The following is a 20943-nucleotide window of genomic DNA, read 5'->3' on the forward strand; positions in this document are numbered from 1 at the left end:
ACTTTCAGCACGCAATGATATCTCCATTGGAATTGATGCAACTATAGCAACATTATCATTTGCAGATGATTCCACATTAGTATTAGAAATTTCTTCTGCCATTCGAATAATCTTGCCACTTCTAAGTTGCATGCACTAGATCATTATAAAACTTTTTAACATACGTAATTTTTAAAACTGTCTGACCGGGCGTGCCTATTTGTTTTACAATTTTTAGCAAATCTAAGTGGTTCAATATCTAATGATCTGGAAGTGAAACCTACTCCTCTTATGAGTACTAGTTTTCGAAAGTGCATCAAAGGTTCTTTCAATTGAACAAAACAATTAAAAAAATCCGAAAGAAAAGTAAAACAAATTTAAAAGTAAAATGACTGAAATTTAAAGGAATAACATTGAATTTAAATAAAGTAGTAAACTGCCTTTGGCAATATCGAAGGACTTTGAAATCGAAAACAAAGTGCTGAATCTTAAAAGAAAACAGAAAGAATAAACTTGTTTGAAAGATAAATTTGCAATAAAATAAAGATTACAAGGAACTTAAATGAAATTTAAAAGACATGAAAGGAATCCTACAGAAAAGAAAGCTCTTTGCAGACTCAGAAAATCACTGGGGATGTAAGTGTGCGAAAGTGTTTTCTAAAATCGAATTCCAACCCTTTTTTCTTCGAACCTTCACCTATTTATAAGAGTTTTCGACCAATCAAATTCAAATATAACTCCCACGTGCATTAATCTTTGAGTAATCGTTCCCGCTCTCTTGCATGATGTTGGTAACTGCCATTAATTAGCTTCACTTATCAACTTTTTCATTTATTCGATTACTTCATTCTTCCTCGATAAGTCCTTATCCATCGAAATTCACTCCCTTATCGATATGTCATCTACGATAAGCCCCATGAAGCAAGTTTCTACTTCGAAGAAATTATTTATTTTTCAACTAACAGTTACTTAAATAAATAATTTGAAAACCAAATTTATGAAATTACAATTTTTTAATACAACAGACGAAATTGTAACTTTTCTATCTCTATAAAAATTACTACAGGGTGTAGTGATTTTCAGTTGAGTGTAGCATTTTACGTGAGATTTCGTGTTGGACAGAAACCGCTACAGGTACAGCGATTTCTAAAAAAATTTTGCTGACCAGAAATTTTGCTATATAGATAAATGACTCAAAAAGTATATTTTTTTTTACACAAGAAAATAGATATTTTAAATAATGATGATAACAAGTACCTTCCAATAAAATTCTAATTCACAATAATTTTAATGATAATGCCAAAAAAATTATTGTATAGTTAGTGTTTGATATTTTATTGTGTATGATATGCTAGGTGAAAATAGAAAATAAATATGAAATATGTGTCATGTATGTTTTGTTGCTGATTTTTATTTTTGCTATTCCTACTAGAATTTCCTGGCCTCTTCCTGTATTGGGGTCTAGACCTTGCTGTATTATATAAAAAAAATATAGCAAGCTATATAAAAATAATACCACATGTAAAAAAAAATATAATTAAAACTGAGATTCTATACCATATACAATATTAAATACAAATTTAATAATAAAAATAAAGTTTTTTTTTTTTGGTGACTATAAAAATAAAGTGATAAAATAAAAAAAAATTCCTATAAAAGTAGCACAATAGTCTCTTTTATAAATAGTTTTATTTCGATAAAAAATCATATAAAATTTTTAAATGGTTTTATTTTGATATAGCAATCAAATTAATATTCTTTTATTTTTTTATATTAAGTTGTAAGAAAATATAATACTTGAAAAATAAAATATGTTAATTCTTTAATTTGGAGCTTATTTAAGATTAAGTTAAATGCGTAACTGCCGTAAAAATTGTGATTAAGTTAAATATTTTTATTTTATATTATTCAATGGCGTCGTTTGATTCATGTAGCCGACCCCACTTAGTGGGACAAGGCTTTGTTGTTGTTTATTCTTTTTACACTATCAGTGCATGTGGAACTAGAACAAATCCTTAATCATAATTAAATAAGATAATTAAGTTTGAAATACAATTTCATTGTTCTCTCTTCTAGATGCAGTATAATAATTACTCTTCAAATATAAATTTTGCACGGTCACGTTCTTTCCGTAAAAAAATAAACTAACTGAAAATACAATTAACTAGTATAATTTCTTAATAATCATATTACCACCCGGACTAATTTCTATATTAACAAATTGGACCACAAATGTTAGATTTTAGTATCTTGGACTCGACGATTGGTATTGCTCTTGAAGAGTGGTTTCGGGAGGTCTTAGCTGACAATGAGGCGTCTTTTGATGCAGAATTTTGGTGGGTATGAAGAAATAGGTACAATGACATATTCAATGCTTACAATCCTTGGACAGATCACAAGGTTGTTGCCTTGGCCAGAATTACCGCCAAGGACTTACAAGTTTACAAGAATCGAAACAATGCTTTTAGGTCTCTCCAAAATCGCCTGTATTGGAAACCACCGGCAGACAACAGTTTTAAAGTTAATTGTGATGCAAGCTTGTATCTGGATTCAAATTTAGCGGGATTCGGGTGTATTATTAAGAGATTCTAAGGGAGGTTGGATATCGGGTTGCTTTGGAAGTATTTCTCTCTGGTCTATTATCATATGTGAATTATTTGCTATTTAGAGGGGTTGGTTTTAGTTTGAGATTGCGGTTTGAGGGATATTATATGTGGAATGGATTGCCTTGATATTCTGCCCATCATGCATGATTTTACAAGTGGGTATTCATCTGAAGTAACAAATTTGGTTGACAAGATTTAGGAGCTTTTATTTTGTCCTTAGCATATTCATCTTGAGTGGATATCCCGGGAAGCAAATAGAGTTGCAGATTGGATGGCTAGGTATGGTTCCAAAATTAACTCTAATCATGTTATTTGGTATAAGTTTTGTGTTGATCTCTAACAAATCATCAGCTCGGATATAGGATAGTGTTTGCTTTGTTTTTTTGCATGTTTAGAATAAAATTCTAACAACCCTATGCATAAATTGCGGGTTAACTACCAAAAACGTTCCTGAATTATTCAAACGTTGACAAAAATACACCCGAATTTTATTATTGACAAAAATATCTTTAAATAATTTTAAAATACAACAAAAGTACCCAACAGTAAATATGTATTTTCAAAAAATACCTTAAAGATTGAATTTTAATGTAATTTTTTGTAAGTATGATTAAAAAAATGAGATATTATTATTCTTAAAATTTGGTAATTTTTTGCTGAGTATATATTTTTTTGTGATTTTTTAAAAGTATTATTGGTTGTTAACAAAAAAATTACAAAAATATTATATACTTAACAAAAAATCACCATTTTAAGGATAATAATATCTCATTTTTCTAATCATGCTTGCAAAAAATCGAATCAAAATTCAATCTCTAATGTATTTTTTGAGAAATACATATTTAATGTTAGATAATCTTGCAAAAAAACTAACATTAAATATGTATTTCTCAAAAAATATATTAGAGATTGAATTTTGATGTGATTTTTTGCAAACATGATTAGAAAAAATAGATATTATTATTCGTAAAATTTGGTGATTTTTTGTTAAGTATATATTGTTTTGTAATTTTTAAAAAGTATTATTGGTTGATAACAAAAAAATTATAAAAAAAATATATACTTAACGAAAAATCACCAAATTTTAAAGATAATAATATCTCAATTTTATAATCATGTTTGTAAAAAATTGTATCAAAATTCAATCTTTAAGACATTTTTTAAAAATATATATTTACTGTTGGGTATTTTTGTTGTGTTTTTAAAATTATTTAAAAGCATTTTTGTCGATAGTAAAATTTGGATGCATCTTTGTCAGCATTTGAATAATTCAGAGGCGTTTTTGGTAGTTAACCCCATAAATTACTATTGTGTGATATGGTTTATCTAAGGGTAGTATTCCTTTAGAAACTGCTATAGTCACTCGCGGTTTCTGATCAGTAAAATTTCTCTAGAAACCGGTATATTCTATATTGATTTCTACCCAACACGAATTCTACGTAAATCGTTACGTAGATTACGTTCAATTAAAAGCCACTACATCTTGTTGCGATTTTTATAATTATAGAAAAATTACAATTTCGTCCGCTATATTAAAAAAGATGTAATCTAGTAATTTTGATTTCTAAACCATTTATATATGTAACTTGTCCAAAAATTAATGTTGACAAGAAAAAAAAAAGGATAATATAAAAATATTTGGGTATGTAAAATTAGAAATAAAAACCGTTAAATGACTTGAATAAGCGAGGCATAACATAGGTTTCACCTTCAAACTGGTTCTGAAATCTGATTTAATGCTAGCAAGCAACTACAGTCTACATTGATGCCCCTTAAGAAGATAAAGAAAGATTATTAAGCAACCAAGTAGCAACTGCGCAGGTCTGTTATGAAGAAACGCTGCCAGAATGGCCCAGTACATTACAAATTTACAATCAAGCAAAGGGTCTATCTAGTGTACAGATGCAGTTTGGTACAGATTTACAGATTTTTGTTTTTATTTGGTTTAAAAGTGTATCACTAAAAGTGTTGCTTAAAGAGAAAGTGTTACCCTTAATCGTTAACTTGGCTCTGATACCAATTTTTAACTCTTTTATGTTTATAATGTGTATAGATTTGAAGATGTTGAAAATTTCTATTATTACTAGTATTTATAATTCTGATTTCATTTTTATAGTTTTTTAATCTTGTTTTAGTTTATAATATTCTTTTTTGCATGGATTATTGTTTATAAAATTTTTTATCTGTTTGTCTTTTTCTTTAATATATTTTTTCAAATCTTCAAAAACTTCTTTTATTTCTACACTTTCCGTTGTTTCTAAATATCTTTTTAATTTTTCAACCTCATTCTCCATTTTTTCTTTTAACAGCTTTAATTCTTTTAAGTCATAATATGGTTTTCCAGGCATTTATAAATTTTTTAAGTTTAACTCCAACTTGTTTATATTTATTCTTATTTCTATCCTTTTTATTATAAGGTCATCAATTTCGATCTGAAGATTATTTAATTCCTTTTTATACTCCTTTATTTTACTTTTTAATTTTTTCGCTCTTTTTCTTTTTATTTTATTTTCTGGTCTTTCAATTTTTGTATGCTTCATTATTTATTTTAGAATTTCTGCAAATTCTATCATTGCTTCATCACTTTTTTCTAGAGATTCTATTAATTTTTCTAACTCTTCAACTTCTCTTTTTAACTTGTCATAGATTATTTTTAGAGCTTTAAATGCTCTTTGATTTATTTCAGAGAACTGCAAATAATTCAAACGATTTTCTCTTTCAAAGAGCTCTTGTTTCTTATCTTGATAAGTTACATATATTTCTTTTTTATTTATTGTCATAATTTAGTATTTAGGGTTTCATTTAATTTTTCGACCTTTTTTGTTAAGTCTTTTATTTCAGAATCTTCTTCTTTAATCTTTAACTTAGATAAACTTAAGGGACTATTAATTTTAGATTCTCTTATTTGAAAATTTGATGAAACCAATTTTCCTGATGGTTCTTTTAGTAATAGAACTGAATTTTCAATAGCTTTATATTTTGGTATTTCTGTTTTTACAATTTTCTGAAATAATTCATCGACATAAATTCTTTCTCTGTTTTTAAATATTATACTATGATGGCTATTTGTTAAAGCATAATTTATTGCATATGTAATTGAAAATGGTTCATCATCTTGTTCCATTAGATTTTTTCTATGAAATTTATAAGCCAAACTTACAGATCTTCCAAGATTTTCAGTTGATAAAGGTATAGCATATCCAAGATGGGCATTAAATTTAACATTTACGTTTGCCAAATTTCCATGAACAATTCCAATTATTTGATCTATTGGGTCATCAGTAATTCTTTTGTCACAGATTGCTAAACTTATTGGTGAATTAATTCCTTTCATATATGTAGATTTAATTAAGACTTGTATAGTACTAATATGAATCCATCCAATTTTAGATCTTTTTTGTTGATCCTTAATTTTCTCAATCTGTTTACTCAATTCTTCATTATTTATCAAAGCTATTTCAAGTTCTCCATTGGCAGATTTTATTTTTATAGGAGCTTCAAGTTGAATTTTTCCATAGTATATTATATTTTTTCTGTTAAAAACTTCTTTTAAAAGATTTTGTTTATTAAAATTTTCATTTGATTTGAGATTTAATTCTGTTTTTAGAACAGCCTGCTTTTCATTATCTAATAAAGCAGTTAATCTATAATAATCAGATTCTTCTGTTAATTCTAAACTTTCTAAATAATTCATAATTGAAAGACTAGAATGAAGATGTACCTTTCTGGAGAAAAACTTCTTTTATTCAGTATATTTTACATAAGGGGTTTTTATCTCCAGAGGGGAGATTGTAGATACTAACTCTAGAGGGGAGTTTAGAACTATTTTTCCCTAAGGGGATTCTTCCTCAGACTATAGAATCGCCTCGGCAGCTTCCTCCTTGCTCTCCTAGCATATGAGTACTCTTAGCCTCCTGCTTTCTATTGTCTGATGATTTCTACAATTGCCTAAGCAACCTATTTATAATGGTTGGGTCTGATGGACAATTCCCATCCTTACCCTTCTTATGACGTCATTGCTTACGTCATTGTTTATTATCTTGCACCAGCTACATTGTTGGTGCTCTATGACCTAAGCGCTTACGTCACTATGCAATAATGTTGAGAGATGCTTCAGATGTGCTGTCTTCCTCTTTCATTATGTGACCTTCAGATGCGTTGTCTTCTTCCTTTATCATGTGGGTTGATTCCGTTTTATTATTGCTTTCTTCAGATAACTCTGAGACGCATAGCTGGCACTTGTGGTCTTCTCTGTCTTTTATCAAATAGCAGAGATTCCTCTTTATCCCTTCAGGGAGCTTTTCTAAGAGTCCAGATAAGTTGTAGAATGCTGATTCAAATTCCACTAAGAGTCTCATCTCTCTTTCTTCAATTTCATTCCTTTTACTAGACACAAGCAAAGTATTTCTGCTTTTATAATTAATTCTTGTGTGAGATTCCCTTGTTATCTTTTGAGTTCTTTCGAAGACCCTTGCTAGTGTGCTGGCTAGCCTTCCTTCATGACTGTAGATTGTTAAATCTTGAACTTGATCAATTGGTTGAAAATTTCCTGGGAAGACGGACATGAATATTACTTGGTGTGCTGGAACCAAGCATTCTTCTTCTTCATTAAAAATAGGTTGACTGTTCGTAAATTTTAGGGATATATCCCTTGGATTTACGTTGTCAATCATATTTTTAAATCTCTTCACTGCATCAACGAATCCTGCAGGAAACTCACTAATAATTTTTAGATCATTAAAAATTAAAATTGTATCAATTAATCCATACTGGAAAAACTGATAGGTGTCCGATGGGGATGCATCTGGAAATATAACCAGCTTTGTTAGCTGTTCTTTGGCAATAGGATAATATCCCAAAATTGCTCTTTTTTCTTCAGTCCAGTTCAGGACTATATTAAGGGTTTCTCTGAGATTTGATCTACAGACCCTTTTCTTTTCTTTGATTTCAGCCCTTGTAGGAATGTTTCTTATTATCCCTGTTCTCTGGGTTTGAATTGGAGTTTTATCTGCTCTTTTTAGGGTTTGCTCTGGATGAAGAGCTTCATATTCCCTGAAAGATTCCTTTGCTTCTTCCAGTGTTAAAAACCCTCCTTTATGAATTATCCTTGATTGATGTGTAAATGGTGCTACTTTTTCCCAGGCATCATATACTCCTTTCATGGGGCCATTATAAATTACATAATATTTTTTATCTTGGGTGAATTTTTTGATAATTTCAGCAATTGTTTTATTTTCTGGAATTTTTTCTTCACCTGATTTGTCCACCACGCTTAGCTGGCTGAGCTCTGATGGTTTTGGTTGTTGTGTTGATTTCATTGCTTCGATGGCCTTCTTGAGGGATTGGATCTGTGTCCTTATTTGCTGACAATGCTTGCATTTTTCGAGTTCTTGTTCGTATTTCTAAATTTCTTGATCTAATGCGTTGTAGACGAACTCCATTCTCTTGTTAATGTATCTGCAATAACATTTTTGTCACCCTTAATATATTCAATTTTTATTGGATATTGTAACAAAAATAATTGCCATCTTACCAATCGTCCATGATTATAATCAACTTTTAAATTATATCGTATGAAACCTGTTAGGTAGCTTGAATCTGTCCTTAATGTAAATTCTCTGGGTAGTAAATCAATTTTCCATTTCTTAAGAGATTTAATTGCTGCTAGAGTTTCCTTTTCATGAGTGGTATATCTCTGTTCTGTTGGAGTAAAAGTCCCTGAAATATACCTGCAAAGTAATTCCTTTAGGGAATCTTTAGAATCTAGTGATTCTTTTCCTTGTTCCAAACTTTTTATAGCTTTCTTAGCTTTTAGACATCCTGACCAGGTTATGTCTGAAGCATCTGTTTCTACTATTAAGTAGTCATTTTCTTCTGGAATATAAAGTTCTGGAAGTTTTTCACATAATTTTTTAATCCTTTGAATTTGCATACTATCTTTTTCATCCCATTTCCATTCTTTTTTAGTACTTATTTTTGGAAATAAGCTTTTAGTGTATTCTGTTATATTCTTTAAAAATCCTTGATCAGAAATATAATTTATACATCCTAAAAATCTTTGTAATTGTTTTCTATCTTCTATTTTATTAGGAAATAAATTTACCTTTTCTAGGACATTTGGTTGAAGTTTTAGCTTTCCTTGAGTAGATAGAATTAATCCAAGAAACTTTATTTCTTGTTTTGCTATTCTTGCTTTCTTTTTGCTAAGAACTAGTCCTTTTTCTTTACATCTTTCTAAAACTATTAATAATTTTTGAAAATGATCTTCTCTATCCTGTTTTGTAAAAATTAGTATACCATCAATATACACTAAAACAAATTCATTTAACTCTTTTAGATTTTCTTCCATAAATCTTTGGTAAATACCTGGGGCTTGTTTTAATCCGAATGGTAATACATTCTATTCATAGAGTAACACACTTGTTGATTCTTTTGTTGGGCAAGTAAAAGCAGTTAATTTCTTTGTTTCTTCGTCTAAACGAAGCTGCCAATATCCTGATTTTGCATCAAGAGATGAAAACCAAGTTGCTCCTTTGATTTTTTCTAAAATAGAATCTTTTCTTGGGAGTTTATGAGCATCACCAATAGTTGCCTCATTCATCTTCTTATAGTTAATAACCATTCTTCGTTTTCCCCTTTTAATTTCATTATTATTTTCGACATAAAAGGCTGGAGCCGCATGAGGACTTTTACTTAATCTTATAATTCCTTTTTCCAAAAGATCTCTACATTCTAATGAAAACTCTTCTCTATCTCTTGCGGAATAAGGAATTTTATTTGGAACATTTATCTCTTTTGTAGGATCTTTTAATTTAATACTTACTAATTCGTTATTTGTATTTTTAACATCTAAAGGATTTTTAGCACAAATTTCATCCAAAAGTTCTTCTATCTTTATTTCAAGACTATTTTTTGGGATATTTATCTGAAAGTATAAATTTAAATAACATGTCTCTAATATAGAAAATATTTTAAATTTTAAGATCTTATCTATAGTGGTAGTTGGTATTTTTATACGTTTTGATTTTTGATTTATTGAAGAATCGTGTGGTGCTTTTAAAACTATATATGTTAATTCTTGAATGAATGGATGATATAGCTTTAAAAAATTATTTCCTATGATAAAATCCATTCCAGAGTCTAACATATATATAGATGGAACAATGAACCTATAATTTTGAATAAAAATTTCAACCATCTCTGCTTTTTGGTTAATTTTATGTATTGATTTGTCAGCTATTCTAACTCTTAATGGTTTCTTTAATTTTTTCCAATCAAGTTTTATGTTTGAACTAGCAAAGCATTGCGTTGCCCCAGAATCTATGAAAGCATTTATAAACTTTTCTGTTATTTTTATAGTAATAAATGTAGCATTATTACTCAGTCTCTGAGTCTGTTTCCGAGACATATTCAAAAATATAGTCTAAGTTATCATCAGATTCTTCTAATGGTTCCATAAAACAGGACTTAGCAATTTCTATTTGTTTAGTAAGATCCTTTTTATCCTTCTTTTTCGGACATTCATTTGCATAGTGTCCTTCTTCTTGGCAATACTAACACTTACAATTTTCTTTTTTATTCAGGCAATAATCACTTTTTTGTCTTTTGTTTTTATTGTTATTTCTTTTTCTAAAATACCTCTTTTTTCTCCAGTTTGGATAATATTTTCTTTTTCTAAATTGATATTTTCTTTTTCTTTGAAAATTTTTATTAAGACCATATTTTTGAGGTATCTCTTCATTATCCTGACAGCAAATTCTAATTATATTTGCAAATCTTTTTTGAGTTGCTTCTTGCATACAACGTTCTTTTATTTCCTCTCTTATTGCAGAGGTTGTTCCACCAAAATTATTTTCAATTGTTCCTCTATTTATTTCTCTTATAAATCTTCCCATAATAAATTCATTAGCAGGATATGGAAGTTTTGTTATATACATACTAAGATAATGATTTTTATCTTCTTCTTTTAATTTGTAATAATGTATTCTATATTCACATATATAAGACTCCACATTACATAGATCATATATCTGAATGTTAGCTAAATGATTTTTTGCTTCTTGATATTCTTTATTATAGACTTCTTGTTTATGATCTATAATATTTTTTCCAAAAAATTCTTTATATAGAATCATCATTATATATAATATCTTATCATAAGCTGTTGTTTTTGTTGCTAATTCTTCTATTATTTGATTTTCTATTGATGTCATATAATCTCTTATAGCTCCTTTAGTATGAAATCCTATGTAATTCCAAATATCTCTTCCAGATAGTTCATTAAGTTTTGGATTAGTAAAGGCTTCTAATAAGAAGGAATTCAACCAGTTTTCGAAAATTTCTTTTTCATTCTTTTTACAGTCTAAATCGAGCATTCTTTCTCCTTCTATTTCCTGGATTTTAGGAACGTATTTTGATGGTGTTTTTGTATATTTTGAATCTTTATTTATAAATCCTTTTTTAAAAGCATAATTATCAAAACCTGTTTCCCATTTAAATTGAGATTGATTATCCCTAGATGTTTCAGCTTCATTTTTTACTTGTATTGGAATTGCTGGTTCTTCGTCACTTGAATAATCTAGGATGTGTTCTTCATTTTCTATATTTTCAGAATTTACTAATTCTTCTTCTATCTGAAATCCCTGTTCCATAATATTATTTTCTTGAGCCATTTTTAATTGTTTAAAAAGCATTGTAACTTCTTCTAATTTTTCTTCAATATTCATAATTTTAGTGGTGGTTTTACTTTTAAATCTGTTATGTTGATTATATTTTGAAATTTTTCTTCTTTGGAATTTTTTTTTTCCTTATTTCTTTGAAATTTTATAGATACTAATATTTCTTCAAGCATATCTACTATAGAATTTAATTGTGGGTTAAAAGTATGATAAAGATGTGGGGAATCATTTCCATGGTAACATTTCTTAGAAATTCCGTGTGAAAAATAAGTTTTTTCAGGTTTTTGAATTCCTTCAATAAAACTTATAGTAAAATAAAGATTTTGAGAAAAATCATTTTGTATTGATTTTAAGAATTCGGTGTCATTACAGTTAACATTAGTTAAAATCATTAATTTTTGATCTATTAATTTCGATAACTTAATTATTTATTCTCTTAAATCTTCTAATTTACTTTTTTCCATTAGGTGACGTTTTTCTTTGTTAAGAGCTACGGTTTTAAGTGAAAAGTGTGGCTTTAGAAAGTGTGATTTAAGAAAACAAATCTTTAAATCTGTACAGATTTAGATGTGTACCATATAATTTTCTTCAAGCAAAACATAGTAAGAATGTAAGATAGAGACATGATTGAAAACCCGGTCCACACTTTACACAATTCATGCGGTATGCTGAAGAAAAGATGATGCAAAAACCGAATAATTTGGTCCGTAAGACTGTTCAGTAGGAAATTCATCCCAGTTTTTATTTGTGGGTCATAAAAAGTAACTCCACATCAGTTTTTGCATCATAAACAGTAAATAGAAACTCAAATCATCTCTCTCTTCTCTATTAGGAGGAACTAACTTTAGTCTCTGTTGTGGTCCCACTTAATTAATTAATTAAAATACTTAAAATTAATGTAATTAATTTTTTTCAATAATATAATTTAAATTTATAAATTTAAAAATAATTCACTATTAAAAGATATTAATATTAAATAAATTCATATATAACAACAATACATAATATATAATTCGGGATTACACTAATTTGTAAAATTACTTAATACAAAAAAAATATAATTAAGCTCTATAGTTGACGACAAACATTGTGAAATTACCATATGTGTTCAATCAAGTCTTATTTCAATTGTCTATATTATTATTTAAATAATTAATATAAATAATTAATTAAATAAAAATATAATTATTTAATATAATTAATTATTATAATTATTACTAAATTAATTATTATTTAATTATTTAATATAATTATTTATTTTAATATAATTATTTAATATAATTAATTAAAATTTTATATAATTATTTATTTAAATAATAACTTGCTAAATGGCAAGTTATTATTTGTTGCTCCCAATTCCCATTCAGCGGAACTTTGTTCCATTGTCTTTGTGCAAGGACCTATTTCATTTTGTTCCAACAGTGAGGAATTTATTTGTGTCAGAAAAAGTTAGTAAGGCATTCACCTTTGGAGATGGTCTAATGCTGATGCATATAAAGGCTAATTTTTTTATATATATAAAAAAAATATTATTATTTTTATTAGAAATGAAAGTATTTGGTATAATTACATATAGATGAATTTTTTAGGTGAAAAATCAACACATAGAGTCGTGTTATAACAAGTAGGAGACGTGTTAAACACGTGGCAATATTCTGGCCAACATGCGGAGAGCGTGAATACGTAACAATATCTTAGTCAACGTGTGGAAACATGTTGAATAATTTTTACTAATACATTTCAAATGTATATTTAATCAAAACACCATCTCTATTTTCATATTAAAAGTAATTTCTGGGGTATGAAATTTAATTATTTAAATTTGAGTTAATAATCCTACCTTAAATTAAAAGTGATATAACTTTCTAAGTTTTTCAAAATACCTTTTTAACTATAAAATGAATAAAAGGTAGATATAATAAATATTTATAAAATAAATTTTGATTTAAGTTTAGAAATAGCAAAACTTTTTTTTATAAAATTGAAGATATTGGAAAAGAGAAAAAAAAATTTGCGCATCAAAATCAACTGATGGCTAAACCAGCACAGAAGTCCGCAGCCTAGAATAAAAGAACCAAAAAACCAGGAGAAAGGTCTAATTTAGTAGTAAGCACACTTTTTTTCCTTCCATCTTGGTGTAAACATAATTAAGGAAGGTAATAAATCCTGCCCAGCGTAGTACAAAGTACAAACTCTCTCTCTCTCGCTCTCTGCGTGTGTGTGTACTACACGAATTTCTATCTCTATCCAAGTAAGTAGTACCATCAACCATAGCTGCCAAAGAACCCTTCAAATCCAAAATCCCCAAAATCTCCCTCATCAATGACTCCTCCATTGACTCTATTTAACCCTCTTCTCTTCCACGCCACGCCAATCTTCAAAACAAACATTTATTTCATTATTTCCTTTCTCCTCCTCCTCCTTCTTCTTCGCCATGTCTTCTCAACTCATCATCTTCTTCTTCTTCCTCCTTGTCTTATCCGCTTCAGCTCACAGCGGTCACGACGACGACGATGCCGATGCCGATGCCGATGCCGGTGGAGGCGACGCCGTCAATCTCCGTTCCAAGTCATTGATCCTTGCCAAGATTTACTGCCTCATAGTGATCTTCTTCGCGACATTCATCGCCGGAGTTTCCCCATACTTGCTGAAATGGAACGAAGGGTTTCTTGTTTTGGGAACACAGTTCGCTGGCGGAGTGTTCTTGGGAACAGCAATGATGCATTTTCTGAGCGATGCTAACGAGACTTTTGGGAGCTTGACGGAGAAAGAGTACCCTTTCGCTTTCATGTTAGCTTGCGTTGGTTACTTGATTACTATGCTCTTAGATTGTGTCATCTCAACTGTTTTGAACAAGCAGGCTCCTCAATCTTCTGCTGCCGATGTTGAGATTCAAGGTTCGTAACTCGTTTCACTAATTTCAAGGCTTGTTTGATCTTTTCAGGGGCTAAATTGGTAATTTAGTTTCGTTTATTTGCTTTCATGCAATTCAAATTTTATTTTCATTTTTTGTTAATTTTAGTCTCTTATAGTTCTTGAGCAAATTAGAGGTTTAGGATTATATTTAAGTAACTGTTAAAGAGTGAGCTGTGACCACTTAAGTCTTTAGATGGCATGTGACACTTTTATGGGATTTGAATCTGCAATGTTAGTGAATGGTGATACATGATTCATTGTGCTAACATTTTACTCCTTGTATAAAGGGTAATGAGTTCTAAACCGTTTTAAAGTAGAAATGAACAATCTTTCTTGTACTGCTATAAGTTCGGAAAATCTAAGGATAGAGGGTTGTTTGTATTCTGTAATGATGTTTGATTGTCGTTAGAAAAAATAAATAAACTTCTTTATGAAATACAAAAGAAATTTTACTAATAAACTTATTATAGTCATCAAAATTTTGACCTTATTTCATAGGATAGTGGTACTCTTTGACTTGGTCAATGGTTATCATAGGACATTAATTCGGCAAACATGAAATCAAATTTTGATTGTTTATATATATAAGCAAATCCAAGGTTGACCTTACCTAACACGAGGCTGCATTCTATTTTTATGTTCCTGTTGCAGGGTCTATGACAGTCAAAAGAAGTGGCAATGGAGTTGCTTCTCAGTCACAATTCCAGGTTAGACACTATGATATGTTTACATAACAAATTTCACTTTAGTCATTGTTATCACTCATTTAGTAATTCTGTCCCTTCCTTTTTTCTTTCTTTATTTGTATGCGTTGGCTGCAGAATCGTTCCGGTGCCAGCCACCACCTAGCAAACCCTGCTCTTACATCTATCACCTCACTTGGAGATACCATCTTGTTAATTGTTGCTCTCTGCTCTCACTCCGTGTTCGAGGGCTTAGCCATAGGAGTTGCCGAGACAAAAGCAGATGCTTGGAAAGCTTTATGGACAATAAGTCTGCACAAAATATTTGCTGCAATTGCCATGGGTATTGCTCTCCTAAGAATGATTCCTGACCGTCCTTTACTATCATGTGCGGCCTATGCTTTTGCCTTTGCAATTTCCAGTCCAATTGGCGTAGCCATTGGAATTGTAATAGACGCCACGACACAAGGTGCTGTCGCGGATTGGATCTTTGCTATATCGATGGGTCTAGCTTGTGGGGTGTTCGTCTATGTATCAATAAACCATCTTTTGTCGAAGGGATACGCACCCCATAGGCCAATAGTGGTGGATTCAGCCTATTTCAAGTTTCTTGCTGTGTTGTTTGGCGTTGGAGTGATAGCGGTTGTGATGATCTGGGACACCTAATGTCATCCAGGTGCAGCGAGTCATAATCATCGATGTTGATTCAGAGATAACTTCTCTTTGAAGTTATAGAATATATCTCTCCTAAGATGCACGGAGACGAACATACACCCGACAAACACATTAATTTTAAGTTCCTATAAGACACTGGAATATTGCATATATATGTAAAATATAAAATATTTTTTGGATGAATTGTAATGATATTTTTATATTTTATTGATATTAAAATATAAATTAATTTTTAAACTATTTTTAATGTATTTTTTAATTATATATAATATTAAAAATATTTTTATTTTAATAAATAATAATATATATTATTTCTAAATTCAAATTTAAAAATACATATTAAGAATAAAATTAGACTTGTTGATTTGTGATGGTATTTAAATGTGTATAAACGTATTCTGACAAGTGTCAAATGAATATCCGTGCTTTTAATATTTGTTTATTATATATAGTTACTTTTAATGATGATACTATACTGATTTTGTATGATTGCTAGGTATTCATGGATGGGATCATATTGATTTTCAAATATGCCTCCGCACCCAGCTTTGGCATTTTGCAGGTAGGCAGCCGTCAACATTAAATTTGGGATTTGGGGCATATTTGCTAATAAATATGAGAGCTCCATCAAAGGAGTTATCCATGGGAGTTCTATGGAACTTGCCTGGTAACTGTATGATAGATTGATAGGTACAATTGTTTTAGAGAGGTTGTTAGTTTGTTAACGGTTGTTCATTTTTGAGATCTGCTGTACATACAAGTCTTTTTGGCATATAAATTTATACAAGTTAACCTAACCTAACAAAATCTACTTTTATAACGAGCACGTGAAATTACGACGTTCCTTCTCCAACGTTTGTATCTCGCGTTTCTCCTCCTCCTCCTCTTTCTTTTCTTTCTTCTTTGCGTTCTTCCTTCTTTTTTTTCGCGTTCTTTCTCCTTCATCGCGTGTTTTATCATCTTCGTTGTTCTTTTTATTGCTGCTGTTGTTGCTGAATTTTTTTCTTCCTCCTCTTTTCATTGATTTTGAATTCTTAAACAATACATCTAAATGTCTTAGTTTTCTCTTGAAATTTGCTGCAACAACACAAAAATGTTTTATCTAATGCTGCATTTTTTTCTTCTTCGTTTTTTCTTATTTTTTTCTTTTTTAGTTAAATGAATGTAAGTTCATCCTCTTCCAAGTAATTTTGCAGCATTATGTGTTTTTTCTTCTTCTTTGTTTGATTTTTTGTTTTTATTTTTGTTAAGAAAGAATAAAATAAGAAAAAACTTGAGAAGGTAAAACAAGAAAAGAAAGATAAATAAAAAAAAAGAAGATGGTGATGATGATAAAAAAGAAGAAGCAGCAGAAGATGAATAGGAGAAAGAAAAAAAGTTTTGAATTATACAGAATTTATTAGTATAAATTCACCGAAAATTCTTAAACAATACACCTAAATGTCTTAGTTTTATCCATGGTTCTGAAAACCGAATCGAACTGGCCAGTTCAACCAGATTAACCGGGAATCGGTCACCTAATCGGTCCGGGTAAGGTCAGAAACCGTTTGACAAAAAACCAATAAAAAATCAGTCGAATCGACTGTTAACCGGTGAACCGGTAGAACCGTTTGATTTTTTAACGGATTTTTGGTTTGAATACTCCATCCAAACGACGCCGTTTTATACTTTATTAAAAAAAAAAAAAAACCTAAATGGCTACCCGTCCCCCAAGACCCCCAACCCACTCCCACTCCCCCTCCCACTCCCATTCTCACCCCTCTCGGCGTCTCCTCTCTCAAACTGAAGAAAGCTTGAGATTGAAAGAAGAGGAAGAACCCTAGCCACCCACAGCCACCGCAGCCCCCAGAACCCCGCATCGTTTGTCATCGCTGAACCCTTCTCTCCCTTCTCTCTCTCTGTCGCGCTCTTTGTCTCTCTGTCGCTGCTTTGCTGCTCCTCGCCGTGACTTGCAGCTAGCCACTTTACCAGTTGAGTTTACCCTAAATCCCTAATCTCCCTAATCTCCCAAAATCTTTGAAGAACACTCCACGGCCACTCCCAACCATAAGCTCGAGGCTGGAGCTTCTGCATATGACGGACAACTGACGTCGTGAAGAACACTCCCACTCCCACTGTGGCGCACCATCGCGGGTTCTGGGTTTCTGGCTTCTGGGTTTCTGGCTTCTGTCGTGCTATTTTCTGGCTTCTGTTCATTCTTCTCTTGAGTTAAGTTCTGGGTTTCTTGCTTCTGTTTACTATTTTCATTTTTTGTTCTGGGCTTCTGTTCTTCTGTTTTTTAATTTTTTAATTTTGTTTTTTATATGATTAATCAAATGTTGAATAAATTTGTTGTATGTTGAATTTGAGAATAAATTTGATGTATGTTGAATTTGAGAATTCTGCTTTGCTCTGTTCTTCAATTTTTTTATCTTTTCAATTTTTTTATCTTTTGGTGGTACTTATTAATTTTGTTGATTGTTGATTTAATTGTTTAATTGTAGGGATTCTGATTTCTTGAGTTTGTTTTCTGAACTTTTGATGCCTAATGTAATTCAAAATTTTCTGTTTTGAACTTTTTGATGCATGTATTGTTGGCTTCTTGATGTGATTAGAAATTTTCTGTAAATCTGTTCAACAATCAATATTTAATTATTGGTTGTATTTAATTTGTGTAAATTTGTGTTTTTAAAATTACTAAATTGTAGTTGTTACTAACTAGAAATTTTTATTTTTGAAGATTGTTAAAGGCTTGTTTGGGTAAGCTTTTAAAAAAAGATCTTTTTTTTGAGTTATCTTTTTTTAAAAGATCTTATAGAGAAGTAAAAGTAATTTTATGTTTGGATATCTCATGTAAAAAGGTCTTTTTATCTATCAATTATGTTTGGGTATAACAGTATAAAAGTACTTTTTTGTTCATTTATTACATGAAAAACATCTTTTTTTTTTAAGGAAAAAAGATCTTTTAAAAAAAGATGTAAATTACAGCTTCTCAAAAAAGATTTTTTTTTATTTTACTAGTGCTTTTACTTTTACTACTAGAAATTTGCCAAACACGTTAAAAAATAAAAAAAAGATCTTTTTTCATTGAAAAAAGATCTTTTTTTAACAAAATAATGGCGTCCAAACATGCACTTAAAAGTAGTTAGTTGGATGGCTTCTAATTGGTACTCTTCTAACTGGTGGATAATAATTTCAATACCTGGTGACACCAGGTTCTTTTCATAATTCAAAGTAAGAGTAGGTTCTTCTCATAATTCAAAGTAAGAGTACCAAAAGAGTACTAATTAGAAGCCATCCAACTAACTACTCTTAACAAAGATAGAACAACTAGATAGTGATCAAGCATTACATATATTAATTTTTAATAATTTTATTTAATATTTAATTAAACTGGTTGAACCCCAGTTGAACTCCAGTCGGACTATTGAACCAGTGAACCAGTTGTCTTACCGGTTCATTGACCGGTCCGGTTCTCGCAACCTTGGTTTTATCCCGAAATTTGTTGCAACTGTACAAAAATATTTTCTCTAATGCTGCATTTTTTTTTCCTATTTCTTTCTTTCTTTTAGTTGAATGAATGTAGGTTCATCCTCTTCCAACTAATTTTGTAGCATTATGTGTTTTTTCTTAAACAATACATCTAAATATCTTAGTTTTATCCTGAAATTTGCTGCAACTACATAAATATTTTTTCTAATGCTGCATTTTTTCTTCTTCTTTTTTTTCCTATTTCTTTCTTTCTTTTAGTTGAATGAATGTAGGTTCATCCTCTTCCAACTAATTTTGTAGCATTATGTGTTTCTTCTTATTCTTTATTTGATTTTTTTTATTCTTGTTAAGAAAGAGTAAAAAAGCAGAAACTTGAGAAGATAAAATAAGAAATGAAAGATGGATAAGAAAAAAGAAGTAGATGATGATAAAAAAAAAAAGAAGAAGAAGAAGCAGTAGAAGATGAGGAGGAGAAAGAGGAAGAGCTTTGAATTACGCAGAATTTATTAGTATAAATTCACCGAAAATTCTTAAATAATACACCTAAATGTCTTAGTTTTACCCCAAAATTTGCTGCAACTACACAAATTGAGAAAATTCTATGGCAAAAATTTTAGATCAGGCAACATCATCAATATGGTAAAATTTCTACGATAACGATAACAATAACAATAACAACGATACGTATAAGAAGAAGACAACGATGCTATAACGATGATGATCATGTTGATGAAGATGATAGAGGAGAAGGAGCAAAAGGAAGGAGAAAAAATCCAACGAGAAAAGAAGGAGGAGGAGGAGGAGGTGGTGGTGGTGTTGGTGACGACGATAACGAAAGAGAAAAATAACGAAAAAGAAGGAGAAGAAGAAGAAGACGAAGTATCAGGAGAAGAAGAAGAAGAAGAAGAAGAAGGAGAAGAAGAAGAAGAAGAACGTGTAGGGCACGTGAATGTAAATGACTTGTATGGACTTATATGTGTAAATGACTTGTATCTGGAGAATAATTGTTATTTTTGTACCTCTTGTTAAAAATATAGTGGACCGCTGGACCTTTCAACTTGGTGTGAAAAAAATGCGCTGGACATAGTTTTTGCCCACATTTTTCTTTTACATGATCATTCTGCATGGACAACTTTAATTCCCTTATGTAGCGTTTATTTTGAGCTACTGAGACAGAGACTGGGAGACTGAGACTCAGTATCATGTTTGTTGGCTCAGAGACTGGTACTAAAATTTCTGTCTCTGTCCCCAAAATTTCAGTATTTCAGTACCTCCAAAAAGTAGGGACACAGGGGATTGAAATTTTTAGAGACGAAGATTGAAACTTTAATAACATTTTATACCTAAAATATCCTCATTTCAATTAATTAATTCCAATTTTACTCTTTGTGCAAATTAAATTAGAGTTTCATTCTTGTTTCAATTTCTATCTCCCACTTTGCACCAAACAGAATACTAAAATTTATTCAGTCTCTGTCTCTTAATTTACGTCTCTCAGTCTCAGTCTTTCAGTATCTGTCTCTGCACCAAACGCTACCTTATTGACCAAAAACAAATACTCCAACCCCTTATTTGCCTATATTGCATGCTAAGTGTTTTTCCTACATGTCTACATGATTAATGCTTGGAAATATGTCGAATTGAGAGCTAATATAGTCAATACAACAATTAATATTAGGCTTTTTTTTTTATTTAAATAAAATAAAAAGAAAAAATTTTATCAGTTTTTTTAAAATGAAATTTCAACATGCGAATTCCCTAAACCTATTAATATATAAATCATCCCAAAATTTTGTGTATTAGATAATATATTAAACACCACACCCTATGACAGTTTATGCATGGAATTCCTTCAAGAAATGCACATAAATCGTCTCAAGGCACTAAGCTTTCTAAGTTAAATATAACTTGTCCCAGAGTAGTATGGTTTACATG

The 20943-nt window shown here is 30.2% G+C and overlaps 1 protein-coding gene across 1 annotated transcript; it reads left to right on the forward strand.

Annotated features, from left to right (window-relative positions):
* The first annotated feature begins 13332 nt into the window (after window positions 1-13332).
* LOC112720141 (zinc transporter 11) lies at window positions 13333-15777 on the forward strand. Its single transcript, XM_025770972.3, has 3 exons — window positions 13333-14160; window positions 14831-14886; window positions 15001-15777. The coding sequence occupies exons 1-3, from the start codon at window positions 13698-13700 to the stop codon at window positions 15526-15528; spliced, it is 1047 nt and encodes a 348-aa protein (XP_025626757.1). The 5' UTR covers window positions 13333-13697; the 3' UTR covers window positions 15529-15777.
* Window positions 15778-20943: the final 5166 nt, after the last annotated feature.

Source organism: Arachis hypogaea, chromosome 11 (genome assembly GCF_003086295.3).
Source record: "Arachis hypogaea cultivar Tifrunner chromosome 11, arahy.Tifrunner.gnm2.J5K5, whole genome shotgun sequence".
Lineage (NCBI taxonomy): Eukaryota > Viridiplantae > Streptophyta > Magnoliopsida > Fabales > Fabaceae > Arachis > Arachis hypogaea.

Bases quoted from the DNA above. Each gene is read 5' to 3' on its own strand.
- LOC112720141 (XM_025770972.3), top strand. From the start codon at position 13,698: ATGTCTTCTCAACTCATCATCTTCTTCTTCTTCCTCCTTGTCTTATCC. The intron at 14,161-14,830 runs GTTCGTAACTCG...TTCCTGTTGCAG, and splicing joins TGCCGATGTTGAGATTCAAG to GGTCTATGACAGTCAAAAGA. The intron at 14,887-15,000 runs GTTAGACACTAT...CGTTGGCTGCAG, and splicing joins CTTCTCAGTCACAATTCCAG to AATCGTTCCGGTGCCAGCCA.